General features: G+C 35.9%; 1 protein-coding gene across 1 annotated transcript in view; it reads right to left on the bottom strand.

Moving 5' to 3' along the window:
• Window positions 1–4,084, bottom strand: part of LOC109833922 (low affinity sulfate transporter 3) — a 10,809-nt gene extending 6,725 nt beyond the window's left edge. The window contains exons 1-7 of the mRNA XM_020401784.1: window positions 3,641–4,084; window positions 3,508–3,556; window positions 3,209–3,416; window positions 2,768–2,942; window positions 1,116–1,181; window positions 793–1,023; window positions 581–707 (exon numbers count right to left, since the gene is read on the bottom strand). Coding sequence (XP_020257373.1) covers window positions 581–707; window positions 793–1,023; window positions 1,116–1,181; window positions 2,768–2,942; window positions 3,209–3,416; window positions 3,508–3,556; window positions 3,641–3,928 — 1,144 coding nt within the window. The 5' untranslated portion in view covers window positions 3,929–4,084. The remainder of the gene's footprint in view (window positions 1–580; window positions 708–792; window positions 1,024–1,115; window positions 1,182–2,767; window positions 2,943–3,208; window positions 3,417–3,507; window positions 3,557–3,640) is intronic.

Raw genomic sequence — 25,731 nt, 5'->3', positions numbered from 1 at the left:
GGGGGGTGGGTGGATGTACATACGGGTGTTTGGATTCATGTATGTATGTTGTCTATGTGTGTATGTATGATGTGTGAATGTATTTATATGTATCTATGTGTATGTGTATGTATATTTGTCTGTACGTGTGCATGTTTGTGCGCTATATATCAAGTATATGTATATGTATATATGCATACATAGCTTTACTAGAATGTACTTGTGCATATGTTCTCTAGTACAATTATACAACTTGGAAGATGATTGTTATCTAAAGTCATCCATCACTCCCATTTGGATCTTAGTTCAGGTGAGAACATGAATAGAACGGACAAAGTTTCTGACCAATGATGAATTTCTAGGTAAACACATAAAGGGTAACTTCATTCACATAACTATGTAGGTGATATAGTCATATAGATCCTTGGACCCACACACGAAAAAAAAAGATAGAAATATGGCCATCTCAAGATTTATTAATGGATTCTAGCTAGATTGATCAATTTCTAATTTATATTACTAATGAAGTACATAAACATATAGAACTTATTTTTAAGAATAATTTCTCGAACTAGTCCAGTTTAGTCTACGACTTGTTTACCTGTTGCAACATAACAAGAGGATAGAGACCCAGCAATGTTCATGAATCCCATAGCCATCATTTCCTTATTCCCATCAAGTTGGTATCCTCTAATTGCTGCAAATGATCTACCAGCAGCAATAGCCTCCTGATATTTATTTATCCGGAAAAAAATCATATCCATCTTATAGATAATAACTTAACATTTTCAAAATTTTATTACAAAGACTAACCGCAAGAGCTACAATTGCACAAATCAACCCAATCTTTGCAGATTCTCCAGCATATAAACCATTTAGCTGCAACTGGCTCACTGAGCTTTGGTTTAATCCACCTTTAACGTGTTGTATAGTTTTAACGCCGTGTTTATCTGCTTTTGTTAGGAAAACTATGGAAGTAGATAGAACCACGGAGATCAAAGGAGCTATGGCTGGTAACCAGAATAATTTCCTGTTTTTTCTCCCCTGAGGATTAGATATCGAGAAATTTCATCAGATGAAAAATAAGCAGGAGAAAGGGTGAGAAGTGGGTAGAAATTTGTTGATGAAGTTCTTACTATGAATCTTGTGATCATTATGAATATGAGGAAGGAGCATCCAAGGAAGAAATTTTCAGGGTGCCACTGCCATTAAAAAAATCCAATTAAAACTTAGGTTGACAAGAACTTATTTATGCATGAGATAACCAGAATATACTTGATCCAGGGATTCTGATAGTATACTGTTGGATGCTTACTAGTAGTAGAAACACAATATCCTATTGGCAACTTAGATAAATGTTTCTAATTAATTTCTTTTGTGATGTAGTTCTTGAACTAGAAAGTGGAATGTTCATCTTCTTCAGCTTCTTATTAAAGAGGAAGTTCACGTCCTGAGATATTTTCACAAATGGAAATTACGTTTATCTGCAGGAAAAGAGAATATTGCAACTTCTGCATTTACAATTTTATAATTACAAATTCTTACCAGTTAAGTAATGACATTAACTTCAATAGAAAGTCTGTTAGTTTCTGATTTATAATGTTGAACAGTTGGTCAACTCTAACTATTGAAGGAAACATGATGATTCAAATTACGGCAGCTTAAAATAATCACGGTCATATTAAAATGTCCATTCTTAGTAGTAAACAAAAATCATGATCCTTGATGTCAGTTAGTCAAGAAATACTAGTAGCTGAAATCTGTTCCTTAGCAGTGATGTTGAATAATTGATAGGCCTTTTTACTTAATAATCCATGAACATACAAAAACAAAACAAAAATTATACAGATGATCTGTTGTAGGGGGAAAAAAATCATCAGTCCTCTCAAAGGACAATTAGTTACCTTGTACTAAACCAAGACAAAATTGGTTTTACTTGTCCTGTTAAATGTAAATTACTAAGAACACCCCTCAGCAATTTGTTCCTACCTAGAAAGGAGATAATTGTCATCTTATCCTAAAGGTAACCTCCTTTAGTCCAACGCAAATGCATGTGGACTGAAAAGTAGTATTTGGTGCAAAAGTTCATGGGTGTTTTGGGAAAGTTTCATAATTTAGTAGTGCCTTTAGACAAAGAATGAAAAGTGATTTTCAATAGTCAGCCATTAGTCACTAATGTTGATGTTAAACCCTTCACTCTGTCATGCTTGAGAGCACTGAACACCACCATCCTGTGAGCTTCCACTTTGATGGAAGAAAGACTAGATTATTTTACCCTGTGCCAATTAAGTACAATGATTACTATTATGTTATTTAAGCCAAAAAATAATGATAACCATATTAACCACAAAATTACATAAGATCTATTCTAAAAATGTCATCATCTTCTCATAGTCCGTTATCTTATACTAAATCAAAGATTAGTCTTAGTCGTAATAATTGGTTGGAAGAAATAAGAAGAATTAACTGGCAACTTTTATCTGCAGCTAATCCTACGTAAAACCATTTTCAGCCCAATGCACATGCATGTAGGCTCAAAAGTAGTAATTAGGTATGAAAATCCAGGGGTATTCTGGGGACATTCTCAGGCAAAGATTGAAGAGGGCCTTGCAGTAATTGCTCTTACATCAGACATTAATTAATTAATGCTGATTATTTAACTGCTTTAGCTCATGCGCGCTAAGCACTACCGTCCTTTGAGCTTCCTCTTTCATGGGAAACAAAATACTAGTTTTAAAACTTTAAAGACTTGCTTCATGCTTAACTCTGGATACATTAGAAATCTTACGGATTCATGCAGGGCAGAGATAACAGCCTTAGAAACAGAAACCACATCAGTGTTGTTCGTGAAATGAGAAATCCCAAGCAGTCCTTTAAGCTGCTGGAACCCGATAACAACCGCCGCTCCTCCCATGAATCCAACAATTGCAGCATGAGAAAGGAAATCCACCAAAAACCCCAACCTGCAAAAGTTAGAGAAATCAAAAACATATGAGCTGAGAAGGCATGATTACCTCTTCAAATGGGAGTAAAGCTCCTGCATGTGAACTTACATTTGCTTGGTATGTGTGCTGATGTGTGATAAAACTTGAGAAAAAAAATAGCTTTAATCTTTTATGGCGCATCAATACGCAGCTCAAAGAAATTAAAATCCAAATGATTAAAAAAAATGTTGGTGGACAGAGAGCTTTTTGCCGTGAGATGGTATGAGAAAGGAAATATTATGAACCTGAGAAGTCCAAAAGCGGATTGAAAGATGCCAGCAAAAAAAGTTGCAGTAAAAGCAATCTTTGTGTAAGTAGTAGGATCAACTGATGGATCTACTACTTTCTGAATCATGGATGATAACAGAAGAGATATCGCTGCAACTGGACCGATCGCGAGTTCATTTGAACTCCCCATTACTGCATAGATTAGAGGTGGTACCACGCTCGTATCTAATTCAGAAAGAAAAAAAAGGTATTAATAAAAAAGAAGAAGACGAAGATAAGATGTAGATATATATTGAGAAAATACTGTTCCACATACAAAGGCCATATTGAGGATCGAGCTTTGCCAAATTAGCATACCCAATACTCTGCAACAATTCATAAAATGTTATGTAAACAAACCAATATGAAACTCTGATAGCAAACTGATCAAAAGAGGTCATTTATATTACCTGTGGAATGCCAAGGCTAGCAATAGTTAGCCCAGCCAAAAGATCTCTTCGAAATGATTTCAAATCATACTTTCTTCCCCAGTTGAGAATAGGGAAAAGACCCTTGAAGGCTGAAGCAGTGCATTGGAGAATTGAATAGTTTGGCTTGCTTCCACAAGGAGAAACTGCAGTTTTGATTGTGGAAGTGAGCTCAGTCCATAGAGATGGAGGCTCCTCGGCGCTGAGAACCGAGAATGAGGCCATTTCAGGCTTACCATTGAGCTGAGTTGCAGAACTCTGAGAGGTCATGGCTATTTGAAGTGTTTGGGAGAACTCTGAGAGCTCTCTTAATTTCTCTATGTAGAGAGAAAAAAAGTTGGTGGTAATTAGGAAAAGATTCTTGCATGGACCATTGATGGGACTGTTTGTGCTTGCTTAATTTGGTTAGAGATGAGAATTGATGGATGAAGGAGGAGGAAGGGGATGCTAAAAGAATATATATAGAGGCCTTGGAGGGTATCATTAGTGAGAATGAGAAAGAGGATGCACAGGAGTTTGAGGTGAGGTGTTAGTGGGTAGGGAGTATTATTGAGGTTGACTTGATTACTGGTATATGTTGATTGTTCCATTGTTGGAGTGCTAGTGACCTTTTGCAAGTAATGGAACAACAACCTTTTTTTTTTTTTTTTTTTTGATAATAAATTGCTTAGAGGAAGTCCAAAAAGTTGGGCTATGCATCCTCCTCGCCAGCCAAAAAACTCATGCTCTCTAACACTCACTAGTAGAAAAACGAGCAAGCTAGACGAAAATTTCCGTCTAGGTTGATCCATTTCCCGTCTAGATTGGTACAACTAGACGAAATTCCATCTAGTTTGTTCCGTCTAGTCTGATTCAGTCTAGGTCGAGTCAAACTAGACGGAATTTCGTCTAGTTTGATCAACCTAGACGGATATCAACTTAGACGAAAGTAGGAAATCCGTCTAGGTTACCTACCTAGACGGACATCCGTCTAGGTTGCCAACCTAGACGGACATCCGTCTAGGATAGGGTTGCCAACCTAGACGGAAATCCGTCTAGGATAGCAACCTAGACGGAAATCCGTCTAGGTTGATTATAACAACCTAGACGGAATTTTCGTCTAGTTTGACTCATCCTAGACGGAATTCCGTCGAGGTTGCTATTTTTTTAGCAAAAAAATTATTTACAATTTTTGTTTCCCTGTACAGTTACATTAATACATGAATACATCCAATAAATATTGTGTACATGAATACATCCAACCATCCAAATATAATCAAAATTCATAACAATTCCATTCAAAACCAAATATAATCAAATACAACACAATGCACAAATCCAACCATCCAATCCAAAATATACATCAACCAATTCCGTCTAATATATACATCCAACAGCATATATGCTAACAATGTACATGAATAAGATAGGATACACAACATGAATAAATGTAGTGTTATAACAAATAAAACTGTTTATTGCATTAAAAATAAAAAACCCCATCTATCGTCGTTATCGGCAGTATCTCTATCACGGTTACGAGAACGGGTGCTGCTCCCTTCAATATCTCTACTTTGAATGTTTAATTGAATAATCATTATGTGGTGTTTGATAATATATTAAATAAAAATAAATTTATAAATATAAGAAAAAAATAAGGTACCTGAGTGCTGCTCTGTCTAGTGCTGGAATTATCGCCAATCGAGCTTATGATCCGTATGATACCACCATATGCACTATAAGGAATCGCACCGCCTAAATATTGTATAACATACTCCATTAGATCGTCCATCGAGTTCGCCGTTAGCGTAACTCTAGTCATCTCATTAGTCACCTGAATATGCAGCTCCTGGTCAATCTTATCAATCAAATACACAGAGATATGTGCGACAAATGGCATAACATAGAAACTGCTTGGGGCTGATCTCATTGATGTAGATGACATGGAGGATGTTGTGGATGATCTCATGCTTATGCCGGGTGAAGCTCCAACACCATGCAGATGATATCTTCCTCTCCTATTATTAGGGAGAAATAAATATTAAATTTATAATTACTAGAATTCAATAATGTTAAACAAATATAAATAGGAACATAGTATTCAAATTGATTCAATTTTTTATCATCCATACCTATTATGACCCATCAGGTTCTGTGTGAGAGTGATGTTCTCCTCTGCAAAAAGTATGTGAGGGTCCGACTCGGTTTGTTCCTCCTCCTGCGAAATGTACACTGATGCAGCCTCCTTGGATGCAGCCTCAAATCCCTCCTAAGCACAAATATATAGTTAATTCAAGGTAAAGACCATATTATTTGTGTTCTCGTTCCCTCGTAATATTAACAACGAAATAGAGTTAATAATACTATTCAAGATATGTATAAGTCTCACCACTAACTCGAGATTTTCCTTGATCTTATCCCGATTATTCTCATCACCCCTATATCTATCACGGAAAGTACCATACGCCGTTTTTGCCCTCAAGTGTATCGGCATTAATGATTTTCCCTATCATATTATAAATTATGAGATTTCATAATCATACTAAGCATTAAGATCATTTAAAGCTTTAAATGACATATACCGTATCCTGACATACTAAGCATTAAGATCATTTAAAGCTTTAAATGACATATACCGTATCCTGACAATAAACATCCTCCATATTGGCAAAGGAGTGTGAGCCCAAGTGGTGGTCATGCAGCTTCTTTCTTCTATTTTCTAACCCCTTCGTGGATTTATTCTTTAAAAAATATCTGTAAATATGCAATGAAATAATATCTTAAAATTATAAAGTAATTTTTATGAAACTAACCTTGGCGGCATCGCTGTCCCAATACATGAGGAGAGCCGTGAAATGAATCTCGTCAACTCGGTCATCGAGGTTTAAAAGCCTCTGCCAGTCCTCCTCATACCTATCATAGGTTTCATGTTTGATCTCATGCCTCCATTGTTTGAGGACTGTTTCAACCTTAACATTAAACACAATTCTAAGCCTCTCAAAGTCCTCAAGGTAGAAGCAATCCTGTAGATTTACATACACATTTAGTAAGGATAATTTAATATTAATTACTAATTATTAATAAATGAAAAGCTAAAGCAATATGCATTTACCATAAGCTCAGTCCATATCGCCTCATATGCGGTCCATGGTGTTTTTCTTGCTGTTTTTCCTGCGGTCTTCGTCGCTGTGCTCGCCATTTCTTCACACGGTGGGGGTGCAAAATAGCAGAGACAATCGCCTGCTATCGTGCGCCTAACTAACTAACCGCCCTTCAATTATTGAGGTATCTCACTGGTGGTACATAAAGTTATTTTATACAATGTCTCCTCATTGATGTTGTAGTTTTGTAGACATCGCAAGCAAAGATGACGAAATTAGGGAATTGAGAGAGAATTAGGGTGATGAAGTGATATTTAATTGGACATTTGTGGATGTTCAATTGATTGGATTCAGGGATGATATCGAGTTTTTTAAGGCGATAAATAATAATGACTTTAAAGAAAGTAGTTCATGAATTATGACTCATTTTTAAATAACTATTGCTATGCAATTGAAAAAAGAAAGGCCTTGGATCACTGGTTGTACAGAATTGATGGAATCCATGGATAGTTTTTCCTCCTTAACATTATAAAAGTTTGTGATAAGTAATTCTTAATTTTGAAGCTTCATTTTGTTTTTGCTCTATGTAACATTATAATAGTTTGTTATAAATATATTCTTCAAAGTTCCATTTTTCAGTCATGTTAGCTCAATCATAAGTTTAAAGAAGAAATTTTTAAAACAGACTCAGCACAAGTTTTAATTTTTAAAATCGACTCACCTTTTTTTTTTACAAAAATCGACCCACTTTTTACCACGTCAGCTTAATCTCATTTCTAAACAGTCCGGGTTGGCAACCCCGACTATTTAGGAGGTTATTAAACCCCAATTATAAGCCTTAAACCTGATTTTTTATGCCCTAAATAGTCGGGGTTGGCAACCCTGACTAATTAGGAAATGAGAAGCTGACGTGGCAAAAAATGGGTCGATTTTTGTAAAAAAAATGAGTCGATTTTGAAAATTAAAACTTGGTTTGAGTCTGTTTTGAAATTTTCTTCTAAGTTTAAACATATATATAAAATATGGGCTAATGATGTTATTACATAAATTTAATAGTTAACCCACTTTTCCTTGAGGTCCTTCGCTTGGGAAAGCTAAATAAATGAGGACACATGTCAATGTTTAAATGGCAAAGGATAGGATATTATTTTACGTACTCTTGAAAATTAAATTCCGATGACATGCATGTTGAAAACAACTTTATTCGTGATACATATTTGATCCTCATTCATTATTGAGATGGGTTCTTTTGGAATAACAATTACATTTAAAAATTTCTTTTCATAGATTTTTTTTTCAGTTTCCAAGTAGGCAACTATCTTGCAGCTGGGATCATGTAATGGGATGGTACAACAACAATTTGAGGGGTTCTGGATTCATGAAGAAGCTAAAAAGAATGGCATTATCAGGGGCTGTTTACTGGATATGGAATGAAAGAAATATGAGAATTTTTCAGCAAAAAACCCGCAGTCCTGATCAACTTATCAAAGAAGTGAAGATTTTATTACTATTAAAAGTTCTAAATGAGGATATTCATGTGCATTTGAGAGAAAAAAATAGGAAAATTGTAAATAGTTTGTGAGTTTTCAGATTTTGATTCCCAAAACATTTTCTGGTAGTTCTTGTTGCTCTCTCATTTCAAAATTTGGTGATGAATAATTTTTTTTTTCATTGACCAAAAAAAATAGTACATCACTCATTTCTAATATACATTATTCTTCGTTTAAATTGTTGAGATGTTGATACTAGACTAGTACATTAATTACTTATTTTGCAGCCAAATTCTAAACTTGAAAGTACAATTTGTTTGGCAACCATGTTCTGGAGTTAGCCAAAAAATTTCGATTGAAGTATAATTTTCTAGGGAGTTTGTTTTGCAACTAACTATACTAGATTTTTTTAATCTATATTACTCATAAAAGAGGATCGTGGTGTTAAAACTTTTGGTGTTAAAACTTTTAATTGACTCTTTTATCATTCAAAAATGTGATAATTCACAATAGTGCCTTGAATTTATTCAATTCATTCTATTTATTACACTATAATTATTCTTGCACTAAACATGAGAACTAATATTAAAAACTTAGTATATATTATTAATTTTAATCATAAAGTTTATTCAATTCATTCTATTTATTACACTAATTAGTCTTGCACTAAACATAAGAATTGATATATTATAATTTAACCATATTAGTGTTATGTTAAATAAGATAAATATTTCACTTTAGATATTAGATATTCTACAATAAATATAATATATAATATTTTAATATATAAGATAATAATATCATATATTATACAATAAATAAACAATTTTAATAAATAAGATAATAATATCATAATTTAAGATAATTTAATATTTAATTAAACATCTAACATTTAATCTAATACAATAATATATTGATATGTGCATCTGATGCATAAAAAATCCGCGGAGAGGAATAATAAGATGTTAACCTCTTGGTGTAGTCTAGAAATAGCATATAAATTATCATAATATATATTACTAACTATTGCAATATACTTATCATAGTATTTGGATACAAGGTAATTCTAAGCATGCAGAATTCTAAGCGGTGTGAGAAGCTATTACATTTGCTTTTGACAGTGGATGTTGAAAATTAATTTTTAAAGAAGATGCGGATGCAGTAATTAGAGAGATCCATAATGGTGTGAAGCAACACTAAATTTTTGGACAATTTGTAGATGATATTTAGTGATGTTGCATATGACTAGAGGAATGAGATTTTCATGTAGTTTGTTAAATGGAGAATATAAAGGCTCATGTGCTGGTCCGAAGAGCTAAGTAAATTAATGATTTTGTGGTATGGCTCAAAGACCTAACATCATTTTTACACAATATTTTACAGTCTGATAAAGAGCAGCGTTAATTCACATTCTTTGCTATGCTTTTGGGTTTTTAATTTAGTTTGGATGTATCTTAATTTTTTTCCACGATAAAACTATTGCAATATAATAATTAAATTCTAGCTAATAAAACAATTTATGACATCTCCCCTTCTAAACCTACTAATGATGCACTTAATATAAATTTTAATGAGAAAATGAACCCATAATTAAAACATAAAAGTATATTCTCTTACTGACTAATCAAACTCTCTTCATTAATTATGCACTAATTATTTCACGACTAATCTACTTCCATAAACATTCTACTTGGATCTCAACAGTTACATGAAATTATGCTATATATGTATGCTCAAATGCACAAAAGGAAACACTAAAAGAATCAAAAGAAAATAAAGGAAGTGAGAAGTTTGATCTTGGTGTCAATCCCTCGATTATATTAACCAAAATATCTCGCAGTCAACAAGATTTCACTGGCAATAATTGAGAGAGAAAATTATATTGCTTTTCTTTAGTGAAAACGAACAGACCTGCGGCCGATTTCACCTCCAATTTACAGAAATATCAATCTATTAGTTATACAAGTATGCAAATCCATGGACAAATCCATGGAGATAAAAACTTAATACGCATCATGTGCAAGGCACATGTTACATACTAATATTCAAAATGAATAATTCATGTGCAATCTTGATCCAAATTTAAATAGTTAAACTAGATAGCAATCAACGCTGGTAAATTGAACTGATATTTAGGACTTCGCTTTACCTAAACTAGTGTGCGCATCGTGCGAAGCACGACCTTCCCTTTTTTATCACAACAGTAATCTCATTTTTTCAATTGCAACAGTATTTTTAAAATGCCATAGTGATATTTTTTAAAGTGCTACAGTAATATTTTTTTTAAGAAATGCCACGGTAATATTTTTAAGATGCTACAGTTTCCCACCTCTGCTACGGTAATATATTTTTAAAAATGCTACAGTAGTTTTCTTAATAATGCAGCAGTATCCCGCCTATGCTACAATAATATTTTTTTGGAAAATGCTACAGTAAATTATTGTATCATTTATTGTTGCATGAATAGTGGTTCTTGGGTCCTCCCACTATTATAGAGGAATAGATTTCTAGTGATTCCAAAATTAAACGGACCTAGCTAGATTTGCGTGTATCATGATATCCTATAGTTTGGTAGACTTGGTAGCCAAACAAGGGCTTAAATGGTTGTAATTAACTTGAGTGACGTTTTCTTGTCCAAAGAGAAGGATGGATATGGAGAAAATCCGATTTGTAGCAGGCATCTCAAGTTTGTAATAACAAATGCAGTGGACATAAATGCTACATATTCCCTGCATAAGAGGATTTGATGAATCGAATTCTGTGTCGAGATTTGATCATTTTCAGATAAACTAACCCGAGCTCGATACAAATTCTAAGAGTTCCAATCCTTAAGTTGGTTTCGAAAATCCGAAGTAAGATCTCATAAGCTATTAGAGCATCTCCAACAGCTTCCCCAAAATTTTCTCCAAAATGGAGAAACAAAAGTCATATTCTCCAAATTTTCTCCAAAATGGAGAAACAAAAGTCATATTCTCCAAATTATTTTTGCTCCAACTCCAACAGCTTTCCCATTTTGAAAAATCGCATTTATTACAATAATAAAGCTTTCCCCAAAAATTTGGAGAATGCTGCAGATTTGGGGAAGGCTCCCTATTTTTTCTCCTTCTTCCCTATTTTGGAGAATGAGATGGGGAATCTGTTGGACAAAAAAAAGCTCTATATTCCCTAAAATTGAGTATTTCAAGAAGATGGGGAAGCTGTTGGAGATGCTCTTATAGATTCTGTCTTTATTAGCAAAGTTAGGTATCCAAGAAATCTTACAAATCTATAATAGATTTGCAAGCAGATATCATATATAGCTAGGGGGCGGAAACAAACCAAATAATTAACAAATAATTCATTAATCATTCGAGAAACTACGTGGTTATATTCAAATCGAGAAACTACGTGGTTTATCAAATAGTTTATCATAGTTTTTGTTGGGGAATGATCGAGCCCAATTTAGAGTTAATGGATCTTAAATACAGACTAAAAAGCTATAGTTTTGATAAAAATTGATTCCTAGTATCTGTTTAAAGCCCATTGGCTCTAGGTTTAGCTTGATTGTTCTCAACAAATTGTATTAGAGCTAAGATCATGATTCAAGCTAATTAAAAAAAGATGAAGTCCAATGTGAAGCCCGAAGGTGTCAGGAGAACACACAGATCCTATAGGAATAGTAAGCTGGTTAGCCCGGCCCCATGAGTGAAGAGGTGTAAGAATTAGAGAATTGGTTTGCCCACAAGTGAAGTGGTGCAAAAGTTAGCAAATCTCGTGGAAGATTGAGGTATAGTTGAAGAGTGAACTATACTCACACATGAAGGGGTAGTCATTGAGTTATTAATATTTGAGTATATTAATATATAAGTATAGACCCACGTTGGATGTGATTAAAAAGAGTGATGAGTTTAAAATAGAAGTTAAGACAAATACCTAATAGTTATAGATTTTAGGTTAAAATTAGTTCCTAACTTCTATTTAAGGCCCATTAAATATACATATACATCATAATTATAAAGGAATCTAATTTTCAATTGCAAATTTATATATTATTTGAAAATCAAAATCTTTAGCTAGCAAAATGACTACATTTAATATTCCATAAATTTTCATGAATATTTATCAAATACTTAGTATTCGACTTTGACTCTAGAGATGAATATTTGAATTCGAAAGTTATAAACAAATACAAATATGAATTCGATTAGATTCAATTTTTTCCCCGCCCTAGCTAGCTAGGACTCATAGGTTCAATCATCTTGTTAGTATTCCTATTCTGCGGCCTTTAATCCTAAATTAGGTCAAGCTAGCTAGGACAGTTCATCTACCAGATGGAAAAATATGCTTAATAATAATAATAATAATAAAGAAAAAGAGGAAGAAAAAGAGAGAACGAATGAGAGGAAGGAAGAAAAGGCATACACCTCATTTATTTTGCAAAAAAATAATGATATAAAAAACTCAAAAAAGCAAAGATCTGATATCTAAAAACCTATTGATCGAGAAGGATTGAGGAACCTCCCCCAGTAACTCAACTAGTTAAGCACCTGGCCTCATTTTCGTCCAGGTGCATGAAGCTACCTTCTCCTTTATCGTAGCTCCTAACATGCACGCTCCTCAACCCAATGTATTGCAGCCCGTACAATTCTCTTTGTGTGCACTAAAATGATTTGGATGTCCCTAATGAATCGCATTCGATCCCAAAACAATGAACAGATAAAAGGAAACTGATACGAATTCGCTAAAGAATTAATGTAATGGCCCATAAAAAATGGGGAATCTCAGAGGGACGACCATTCCAGCATCAGATGAAAAGTTTAGTCTGCTTTAATGCATACTCGGGGATATATATAATCTTCCAAGTCATAATATCAAAAGAGGTGGGAACGATGCTAAACTGACGGTGTCATATCGTCATAATTTAAATCCCTGTATTTTCAATCAAAAAGAAAACCACGTGTATTTACGGATGTTACAAATACATGCTAACGGAGTAGGGTGATCTTCAACCATTAACCTAATTAGTCACATCGAAATACGTGGGTGATGTCAATCAAAACATTGTGAATTAAAGTGTAAAAACTCTCCCTTCTCTGAAAAAACAATGAACTGCAATTTTGAGATGGTTAGAATGTAAAATTTTAACTTTTAGTATCCACCCCCAACTTCGGAGCTATGATGTATTGGTTGAGTCATTTAAGATGGTATCAACGCAAACTTGTTCTTGAACCCCGCTGACCGCAAATTTAATGTGGACTTTATAAAATTGATAATATAATTTAAACTTGGGTTGCTCAAATACATCTCAAGGCATTTGACACTGTACAAAAACTCCAAAAAAATTCAAAGTTATATAAAGATTGGGTATTATATTTTTATATTCTGTCAATAATAATACTGAAACGAGCATCAAGAATTTTGAGATTAAACCGGATCAAGAACACCGACGATTCATTAAAAAAAACCTAAATCTGAAGAAGTCATCATGATTAGGAGTTTGATTCTTTGTATAACATCATGAGAATTAGATAGGGTTAGGGATTTATCATGATTAGGAGATTGAGTCTCATCATGATTAGGAGTTTGAATCCTACTTTAATTAGGAAGTTAGGCTAGACATAGGGTTTTTGTTTCCCTATATATATTCTTTTATTGTTAGAGGAACAACCCGAAGAAGTCATCATCTTCTAACCACAATCAAAATTCAAATCAATCACTGTAGAGATTGAATTTGATAAAACTAACATCAAAAACAAACTCAGCATGTCGAAAAACTCTAGAAATGACTCCTGGATCACCAAAATCCACCTCCAAATCCTCGATCAAAAGAAAAATCAATCTGCACAGTCGGATTTGATTTAATAGTTTATAAGCAAACCCTCACCCTCATGAATAGTATTCACACCGCCGCTATAGTATTTCCTGCTACAATACTTTTTCCTCCCGGTGTCGATCACTGCGCTTCGACCGTTGACGCCTTCGAACGTACACCAGCCAAACCTCCACGAACCGTCGAACTCCGCTTTGATACCACTTGTTGGGATTTTTAGATCTCACAAAAACCCAAAAAAACCACCAAACACAGCAAATAGAATCACACGTGATTTAACGTGGTAAATCCTCAACAGGGAAAAACCACGGGATCAAAATCAATCAACTATCGCCTCCAAGTTATAATATTTTGCACGAAGAAAGACTGCCAAACACTCTCTCTCACAATACCCTTGAACCCGGTTACACCCTCTAAAATCCCGATTACAAGAATATTGTCTCTCTAATTCTCTCTACTTTGAAACCCTAGAGTATGACGCCTTATTTATAGTCTGACTTGCCCGCCAAGTTAACTTAACCTCTAAGAAAACTACTAAGATTGGGCCTAGCCTTCAAACCTGCATATATCTGACTTGAAGCTTGAGTTGGTACCCAACACCTTCCGAATTCAAGATATTTTTTTCCACTCAATAATTAGTTGTTTGTCCAATTACCGGTAACGGGCCGGGTCCGTTAAGAAAAGCTTGAACTTGTAGGATGTTTTGTGAAAAACCCAAAATTTCACAGAATTTTGGCTGATTAGAAAAGTTCGGAAGATCGTGTGCAAAATCCCACAAAGTTATTTGAATCTCGCTGAAATTTGAGTTATTTATAAATTAGACAAAGATGGTCAAAAGTATAATATATAGTCTTACTTTTCAACATCTATTAGAATCTCGATCATAATCATAATGTTAGTATTTGTTTGTAAAAAACAAGATAGTCCCACATTGGAATTTTGAACATTCTTTTAGAGGTTTAAAAGCATTGAATGCTTATTAGGCTTTGAATAATGGATTAAAGTGTAGGCTTCTAAACCCGCGTGCGGGTAGCGCGATTTTGACGCGATTATTAGTTCTATTATATATATATAATAATATATTGAATATATATTTTTAATGTTATTTTGAATTAAAAAAAATTATGAAAAGACAAGTGACTGTTGAAAAGTGGCTGTTTGCTCTAAGGGGTGCTTTGAAAAGTTGTGACTGTTGGAAGCACCTTTTCAAAACCTATAAATAGTTTATGTTTTCAGATATCTATTTACAATTCTTTGCTGAATCTTTTCTACCAAAAACATCTGCAATATTACAAACTTGTTTCACAACGAATTAAGGAAAATTCCAGATTTGCTTACTGGAATTTTTATTTTCTGTTGTATCCTGGGAAGAAAATTTGCATTAACCCGAAGCAACTTTGAATATCAAGTGGGGGCAAATATTTCTTTAAGGAAAGTGTTTCACGCCTCAGAATTTCTGTCTCCTTAATTTTAAAACTAACACATAATACAACATCTCAAACACCCGGTTTGAATCGCTACCATTGAGGCGCTGGTGTCGCAAGTGAAGAAAACCATTTATGCCGCGTTCATGCGTTCCAAAATATCAATATACAAAAGTATAGTTTTGTTCCTCACTATTAAGCATTTTGGCTACTAATAATTGGGAAAAGGAAAAGGATAATAAGTATATTTCTTTAGGTGCGTCTAAGACTCCAACCACAAAAAATCATGGAGAGGCTTGATTCTATTTACAAATATTCCATTGTGCCTTGTGGACTCATTGGAAGACCTTGAGCCTTACTTAAACACAATTTTTCCTTGTAATGAGATGAATGGCAGAGTCCCCTATGGTTATATACCCAAACCCAACATTTTAATATTTAAAGATTAGTATTCAAAGTGAATTAGGATAAATGAAAACAAGATGGCTAAAATGCCAGATCATTCCGTATAGTAATAACCATTTTCCAATAAGACATAAAAACTAACGCCAGCCACAATAAGACCTAAAAATTGAAACACTTAACCAATAAGGCCTACTCCAATCGAGGAGTTTTGATTTGAGCGGGAAAATTAAGGGTTTTGCATATATACGCTTCAAATCTCCCATACTTATAGACTTGTCCTCCAAAATTTAAATATTTACAAAAAAAATTCATCCCTCACTCCCCCCATCCTCCTCTCCTCCACTCTCCCACTCCCATCTGCCCTTTCCTCCTCCCCAAGATCCTCACCCTCACCTCCTCCTCTCTCTCTTTCTCTAACCTTACCCTCTTCTCAACTCTCTCCTCTCTCATCCCTCAAACATTTACCAATATTTGAATTTTGAGGGCAAATCTATAATCGTGGGAGATATGAGGGGTATATATTCAAAAACCCTTAACTTTGCCGCTTAAATCAAAACTCCGGTGACTAGAGTATGCCTTATTAGCTAAGTGTGGCAATATTTAGATTTTGTTATTATTGGCATCAGTTCTTATAACTTTTTGAAAAATGTATAGATGTAACTTTATAAACTAATATGATATTTCAGGCAAAAAAAAAAAAAAAAACGGTAAAGCTGGGCCTAACACGTTTTTCTCTATATTTAAAGAGAGAACTGTTTTCCTGGCTAGTGCCAAAGGAATACAATTAAGTACCTGTGTTATAATTACCTATAATTAAATACTTTATACCTAATCCAACTTTCGCTTCCATTTTATGAAGAAGCATCCAAAGAGCAGCTTAGGTGCTTCACATAATCTAACTTTCGTCCGGTTGTTATATAGCCACTTGAGACTGGAAGATTATGTAAGGCATATATATAGCTAGGAAGCATATATATAGATACCTAAACATGTCAAAAACTTTGTGAAGTGAGATGATATTGTGCTGGAAAACTTTGAATGCGCATCAATCTAAGATGGTATTAGTTGTTGCTTAGACAGTGTGTAAGTATGGATGGCGACATAGCTTTATGAATGGGAAAACCACAAAAACTCTGTAATAGGACGCTGTTAAAGCCTTCTCATAATGCAGTAGTTTGGTAAAGAGAGCACCCGTGAAAAAGGAGTCCAAACATAACTTTTAATCTCCAATGTGGAGAAAATATTAAAGATGTTGTTGGATATTTATTGAGAAAAGGCAATTTTGCCTTTGTGTTTTAGTCCCACGTCGGAAAATGAAAAAGATTTCTCTCTCCCTCAACCCTATAAATACACCCTTATTCACATTCTAAAACATAAGAAAATAAAGCTTTTTCTCCTCTCCTCTGGTTTTAAAGAAAATTGTTTTTTCCCCTCTATAATTTTCTTATTAATTTTTTGGGAATCTTCTTCATCTGAGTTGAAGCTATGTACTCTCGTCCGAGTACGGAAGCCGACCGTTTCCGGGGGCTTTTATCGCTAGAGGAGAGAGAACCATTTGCGCTAGGACGATATGCGAGTTCTCAATCTTCTAGGGCAGTGATTACACGACTGCTCCCGTCAGGCCTGATTTTCTTATGTCTTACTTTTTTAATTCGAATTTAATTTACATGTTATAACTTTGTTTTGATAAATTTCCAACAATCTAGAAGATTGAGAATATATTTAGTTTTAAATACGAAAAAAATAAAAAAATACTGTTCATCAAAAATTACTGTTTGCTCGGAAAAAAATACAATTGTTCATTAAAAAAATCTTTTGTGCATCCACGAGATTTGCTGTTACCATTCTTCATGGTTCATTGGACATATATATTAAAATTTACTGTTCATTAAAAATTGTGACTGTTCATCCGAAATAACCTTAAACCTGTAATAATTGCTTTAATTATTGCATTTATTGTATTTATTTAATTGCTGTTAATTTGTAATTAATTAAATTAATTTTAGCAATTAATTACAAATAATTGTAACTTGTAATTGGTTTTATTGTTAATTAGTTTCTGTAAAAAAAATCGAATCTAAGTGGCTATCATGCTTGGTAATGCTGCACAATTTCATATGTTGTAGAGTTTGTTTCATGATTAATTAGCAATAATAATTCAGTCGTCACCCATGAGCAGTTAACATTGTGATGATTCATAGAAGTGTAGTAATGCGGTGATTAAGGTCAATTAAAAAAAATTACTTTTCATCGGATAATTTTACTGTTTTGGGGAAAAATATTTTTGTTACTGTTCATTTAATTCTTTTACTACTGTTCATTAGACTGATTAGTTAATTAATTAGTTGATGTTGATTAAAACTCGGGAAAACAATTTTATTAAAAACATTACTGTTCATTTTATTGAAAAATGTTACTGTTCATTTTAAAAAAGGTTACTGTTCCTTATCAAAAATAAATAAATTTTGAAGTTAATGTTTCTGTTAATTTAATTAATTACTAATTACTTTTAATAGTTAATTAGTTTTAACTTATAGTTAATAAGAAGATGCATGTTGCATCGTGTATTGCCTAATATTAAATGTTAAATGATGCTGATCAATATCTAAGCGAATCAAATCAAGAGGTACATTTTTTTCTTTCTATTTTATATGGTGAAATATAACTTAAATCTTTAAATGTAAAGATTCTCTTTTATTGCATTATGATGCTTATTCATATGTCATATTATATCACTTGCATTTGTTACATGATTAATTACAAGTTTTATGCAAGAATGCACTTGAAAAAAAATTAAAGAATAAATATATGTGCATACTCAATATTCAATTCAAGGGAAATTTACCCAAGATTCTCTCTCTCTTACTTTTAACATGGTATCAGAGCTAGGGCTATTTCCCTTCCAATAAAATTTTTTTAACGCTTCTGCGTTTTTTTGCCAAATCTTGGCCTTATTGCTTTGCAGCCGTTTAATGTTTTTTTTTCTGCCAGATATTTTGGCATTGTCGCTTTGCGGTCTCTTAACGCGTTTCGCGTTCTCGTTTAAACCTTCGGGTTTTCATTCTAACCTTCGGGTTCTATTTTAACAGCATTACCGTTTCAAGACCGTCTCTCGGTCTCAAATTAACGGCATCGTCATTTCAAGCCGTCTCTCGGCCTCAAACGAACGGCATTGCCGTTTCGCAGTCAGTAACGGCATCTCGACATCTTAACGTCTCAACATTGCTGTTATGGCTCATTTAGAGAAGATTCCCAAACCACATTTGCCCCTCAATGATCAAAGTGACTGGGCAGGGTGGCCCACCATTGTCACCAATGCCTTGCGTGGCACTGGTTTGCTTGATCATCTCACCAGTACGGGACCAGTTCCACCGTCCATCAGCACTCTTGCTTCATCCAGTACTATTGCCTCTGACAGTGGTAATGTCGATCTTCAGACTGCTCGTGCTCTCTATGTCAAGGAGAGTTCAGAGTGGCAATTGCAGGAATTTCGTGTTATGGATTATCTCACTCGCTGTGTTGGCTCTGGTCTCACTGTCGAGATTGGCTCGCTTCCCTCTGCTCAGGCCATGTGGACTCGTCTCACTGAGCGTTTCACTGAGTGCTCGGGTGCACGGGAGGCATATCTTCTGCAACGCATTGCTCTACAACACAAAGGTAGTTCATCTCTGCAGTCCCATTTTGGACAAATGCAAGCTTTTTGGACAGAGTTATGCTCCATGCTTCCTGGACGTAATTCCACATATGAAGTCTGGCTAGCCTGGTACGAACGGCATGAGGTACATCAACTGTTTCAGTCTCTTCCTGAATATTCAACTATGGCTGATCAACTACTTCATCAGCCTCAATTTCCGACTTTGGCCTCAGTTATGGGAGCTCTCACTGCTTATGAGACCCGGCAGCAAACAACACGACTCAATTTGTCAACAGACACTCCTACCTCTTCACTCGAGACTGTTTTGTCTTTACCTGTCACTGCTCCTGTTATGAATCATACTTCTCCACAGGCTCCCTCTCCACAGGCTCGATCTAAGCTCTCTTGCAAATATTGTAAGAAGGAAGGACACCGCATTGAGACATGCTTCAAGCTTCATCCTGAGTTACGTTCCTCAGGTACTGGTCGTGGTCGGCGACCCCCTCAGTCTCAACCCTCTCGTACACCAGGATTATTGGCCAATGCTATACCTTCTACTACTTCAGACTCTACTATTCAAGCTATTGAAAGTCTTCGCTGTCAACTTGATGCTTTCCAACATATCACCTCTACATCCGCCGCACAACTCTCTGGTATGCATTTTGCTCGTTCTTCAGCTAATCCTTCGGTCTCTGGTATGAATGATATCTGGATTTTTGACTCTGGTTGTTCCTTTCATATGACTTGTAATGCCTCACTTTTATCCTCTATCTTTACTTCATCCTCTCTTCCTCCTATCTACACAGCTGCTGGACAACCATTGTCCATTACTCAGTATGGCTATATTACCCCCACAAAATGATCCATCTGGTCGTCTAACACTTGATCCCGTCTATGTGGTTCCTCAGTTGTGCTTGAATTTAATTTCTATTAGCTCTTTATGCATGGCGGGCTTGTTTGTCTCATTTTCTTCTGATACTTGTATTGTGCAGGATCCACAGACGGGCAAGACGGTTGGGGCGGGTCGTAGGAGGCACAAACTGTATTTTCTGGAATATCTTCACCTTCCAGAGTCCATACGTCCACGTTCTCTTGTTGCTTCTCTTTGTTCGTCAAAACCCTCTACCTCGCTTCCTGCCAATTTATGGCATAGACGACTTGGTCATGTGTCTAATAAAAGGCTGGAGAGTCTTATTCAGTCTGGAGTACTTGGTCCTGTGTCATCTAGTTTTAGTATTGAGTCATATACTGGTTGCAAATTGGCAAAATTCACTGCTTTACCATTTAAAATGAGTACATTTGTATCCACTTCCTTATTTGATTTAGTACATTCTGATATTTGGGGGTCAGCTCCTTTGCCTTCTTCATCTGGCTACTTATATTATGTTAGTTTTATCGACGATTTCTCTCGTTTTACATGGGTTTACCTACTTAAGAATCGCTCTGACGTACTTACTGCTTATCAAGCCTTCACTGCTATGATTTTCACTCAATGGCAATCTCGTATTAAAGTTTTTCGTTCTGATTGTGCCAAAGAGTACCTATCCTCTGCCATGCGCTCTATCATGTCCTCTCATGGGACTATCTTTCAACAGTCATGTCCCTACACTCATGAGCAAAATGGTGTTGCTGAACGCAAACATCGTCATATCCTCGATACTGCTCGATCAATGCTCATTTCTTACTCTGTTCCTCGTCGTTTTTGGGCTGAGGCTATTCTCACCACGACTCATGCCATTAATATCACTCCATCTAGCTCTTTTTCCGGTGCTACTCCTTATAGTCGTGTTTATACTCACCCTCCCCGTTATGATCTAGTTCGCGTTTTTGGTTGTCAACGTTTTGTTCTTCTGCCATCTCACGAACGTGATAAATTATCTCCCAGAGCTGTTTCTTGTGTTTATTTAGGAATTAGTTTAGAACATCGAGGTTATCGTTGTTATGATCCAACAACTCGTCGAGTTCATATATCTCGTCATGTTCAGTTCGAAGAGGATTCTCCATATTATTCTACTTCTGATGACTTTAATTTCCTCCACTCTACTGATCATGCTTCCCCGTCAACTGCATCACCCACTTCTTCATCTCAATTTTCCTTTCAATATCTCCCTGACATCTCTCCCTCTCCTTCTGTTGACTCTTCCTCACCCGAGTCTTCTCTTACACCATCTAATCCATATCCCGTGGACACAACTCTCACTCTAGAAAATACTGTTGATCTCCACGCACCTGCGCCAGCATCTCCCCCGCCTGAGGTTCCTCTTGCTCTTCGTCGAGGCAAACGCCCACATGTCATGCCTGCCCTGTATGCTTCTGTTACTTCTTATTCACCTATCTTTCATAACTTTCTTGCTGCCATTCATACTATTGTTGAGCCAAAGTCCTTCCAAGAGGCAGTTCAAATTCCAGAGTGGCGACAAGCTATGGCTGAGGAATTTCAAGCATTTCAGCAAACTCATACCTGGGATATTGTTCCCTGTCCTCCTGGGATCTCTCTTGTTGGCAGTAAATGGGTTTATAAGGTCAAGTTTCGTCCTGATGGCACCATTGAACGTCGAAAAGCTCGTTTAGTGGCTCGAGGTTTTACTCAGCAACAAGGTATTGATCATGATGAGACATTTGCTCCTGTTGCTCAGATGTCCACTGTTCGTACTCTCCTTGTGGTCGCTGCTGCTCATCGTTGGCCCTTATACCAGATGGATGTCAAAAATACTTTTCTTCATGGCTCTTTATCAGAGACCGTATATATGCAACCGCCTCCAGGGTCAAATATTCCTCTGGGACATGTATGTCTCCTTCGCCGTGCTGTTTATGGTCTCAAGCAGGCACCCCGCGCTTGGTTTGAGTGTTTTCGCTAGGGGTGGGCAAAAACCGAAACAAACCGGTTCAACCGAAAAAACCGCCCGAAAAAATGGATCGGTTAACCGAACCGAATTAAATGGATGAGAAGAAGTCTCTAAACCGTCCAAACCGAATTAAACCGGTCTGGATCCGGTTTGAACCCCTGAACCGCCCAAAAAAAACCGAACCGAATTCTTAAACAAAAAGTAGCTGCGAGCCTTGGGTGTGAAGAAAATTTATGGCTGAATGTTTAGCATTTAAGAATTGTGGGGTGGAGTTTATACTAACATATATTTGAGTACGCTGATATAGTTAAGTGAGATTTCCGTAAATCAATACAAGATGTTGAGGTTGAAGGATAAATTTAGTGTTTTGGTCAAATTTCAGTGATAACATGAATACAGCTTGTTGGTGCTGGATATCAAATTAACCTATAGTAAAGGCTGTCAAGGATATAAGATAATTCTTGATGAGAAAAAGGCAGCTAAAAATTAACGAAAATCATCAAAAGGTGTGTGTGCCTGCCAAACATTGTTCTTTCTCTAAAAAAGGCTACATAATTACGTGGTCCTTCTAGTGTATTAAGCTAGTTATATTTAGATCATACAATTTGATTAAGTGGCTTAGTACAGTTTTGATTGTTTCTTTTCAGTTTTGATTGCTTCTTTTCAGTTTTGGATATAACTAAAACTTACCTAGATTTTTGTGAAATGGAGTTAATTCGGTTCAAAACCGAAACCGAACCGAACCGAACCGAATTTTGGTTGGGCCGAATATTCGGATGAAGGGGAAAAAATCTGGATCTGGATGAGAGTTTTGAGAATCCGAAAAATTTGGATTGGATGCGGATTGGGCTTAAAACCGAACCGAACCAAATACGCCCAGCCCTAGTTTTCGCGATGTCGTGCTCAAAGCGGGCTTTATAGAAAGTCATCAAGATGCTTCTCTGTTTGTTCGCACTACATCGCGCGGCAGAGTTTTATTACTCATCTATGTAGATGATATGATCATTACAGGTGATGATATGATAGGTATACAATACGCAAAATCTCAGTTGCAACAACAGTTCCACATGAAGGATCTTGGATCTCTTCGGTATTTCCTTGGTCTAGAAATTTCTCAAGGCCCGCGGGGTGTATTACTGTCTCAACAGAAGTATCTCTCAGATATTCTAAATCAAGCTGAGTTAACTGATAATACAACTGTCGATACTCCACTCCAGCAGAATGTCAAACTTTGCTCTACTGACGGTGAGCCTCTATCTGATCCTACCCGATATCGACATCTTGTTGGCCAGTTGGTCTATTTGTGCATCTCTCGACCAGATATCTCTCATGCTGTTGGTATCGTCAGTCAATTTGTTAGTGCTCCATGTTCTGTACACTATGCTGTCTTATTACGGATTCTTCGGTACCTCCGGGGTACTAGCACTCGCTTTCTTTTGTTTCTTGCTACATCTAAGTTAGAGCTTTGTGCATATTCTGATGCTGATTGGGCTGGTGATCCAACTACCAGAAAGTCTACCACATGTTATTGTATATTTCTTGGTGATTCCCTTATTTCCTGGTAAAGTAAGAAACAAGATATTATTGCCCTTTCCAGTACTGAGGCAGAGTATCGTGCAATGTCCACAACAGCTAAAGAGATTATTCATCTTCATCGCCTTCTCAATGATTTCGACATTTCTGTTACGACTCCTACTCCTCTCTACTGTGATAATAAGAGTGTCATCCAGATTGCTAATAATCCAGTATTTCATAAAAGGACCAAACATATTGAGATCGACGCTCATTTTGTCCGTCACCAAGTTATCAAGGACAAGACAATTCTACTTCCTCATGTTTCATCCGCTGACGAGCTTGCAGATTTCTTCACAAAGGCCTTACCTGTTCATCGGTTCCAGTTTCTTGTACGCAAACTCACTTTGTTTGATCCAACATGAGTTTGAAGGGGGCTGTTGATAATAGTGTATTGTAGTGGGTTTTAGCTCTACTTGTATAAATATATGTGCATACTCAATATTCAATTCAAGGGAAATTTACCCAAGATTCTCTCTTACTTTTAACAATATATATATATATATTATCAAAAAGATATAGGATATAGTTAAGAGGTAGTACTAAAAAATGGCACGTAAATTTGGAATGCCTCTTTTGTAGGCAACCAATTTAAATTTGGAAGGTCTTTTGTAGGCAGCCAATTTAAATCTGAAAGGTCTCCTTTCTAGGCAACCAATTTGCAACATCTTATAATAGGAAAATTTAAAAATTTATGCATATGTAGTATGAAATATGTTGGACCCTAAAAGGGGGGGGGGGGGATTAGGGTCTTAAGGCTATAAATGTGCAATAAAAATAAGGCAAGCAATACACCACAATAATGAACAACAAATGTAAAGGAGATAGAGTGGGAAATCGTTATCCAAGTAACGCGCGATGTGTTAACGAGGTTCGGCCCGCTGACCTACGTCCCCGCTCCCCACTCTCGAGGAGAATCCACTACACAACCAGGTTTGGAAGCCGGAACTTCTTCTACACAACGATCTCCACAAGATCTCACAACTACACAGTTGATCACCACAAGATCACACTCCCACACAGTTGATCTTCACAAGATCAAGCTCTCAACAGTAGTAATGGTGTAAAAACTCTCTCTTTACAATGTCCCTATGGCAAGGAGAAATATTACACTGAAGCTGGGAAGTAAAACTGAAAACAGAGAAAAGTCTGGTTTGAAAATTTTGGCTCTCAGTAAAACAGATCTCTTGTTTTTCAAAAGCTTGGGACACTTGAGGAAGAAGGAGTATAGGGGGTTTAAATAGGAGAAAATACAGCTGTTTAAACCCATACCCTAATCCCCCAAATCCTCAAAAAATCGGGGCTGAAATCTGTACCCAAAAGAACCGTTTGAATAAGCGGTGGTCGACCGTATAATTTTCGCGGTCGACCGCGAGCCAGCTTTGAAACTTAGAAAATTTCCAGAGAGTTCTGCGGTCGACCGTGGGAATTTTCGAGCTCACGGTCGACCGTGACGGTCGACCGCGACGGTCGACCGTGAAAGTTTCTGCTGCCCACTTAGAAAAGAACTCAGGCGCGGTCGACCGTGGCGGTCGACTGCAAACTGATACTAATGCAAATACTGTTTTTGACTCTCTTAAAAAATCTGTAAAATATTTAATTGACTTCCAAAAATTGTGAAACTTTGTAAAATGTTTTTAACACTAAAAACAAATTGTTTGGAAAATAAATTTTGCGAATAGGTCCTCATACTTGTGAAAAATGATATTTTGTGAAAACGCTCAAAACTATAAGTATGAAAATGTGTGTGTGATATCTCAATAGCTTTAAATAAAATCTGAACAACTTGCCTACATTCTAGCACTAGAGAGAA

This window comes from Asparagus officinalis, chromosome 3 (genome assembly GCF_001876935.1).
Source record: "Asparagus officinalis chromosome 3, Aspof.V1, whole genome shotgun sequence".
NCBI lineage: Eukaryota > Viridiplantae > Streptophyta > Magnoliopsida > Asparagales > Asparagaceae > Asparagus > Asparagus officinalis.
This window is presented reverse-complemented; position numbering and strand designations above follow the sequence as displayed.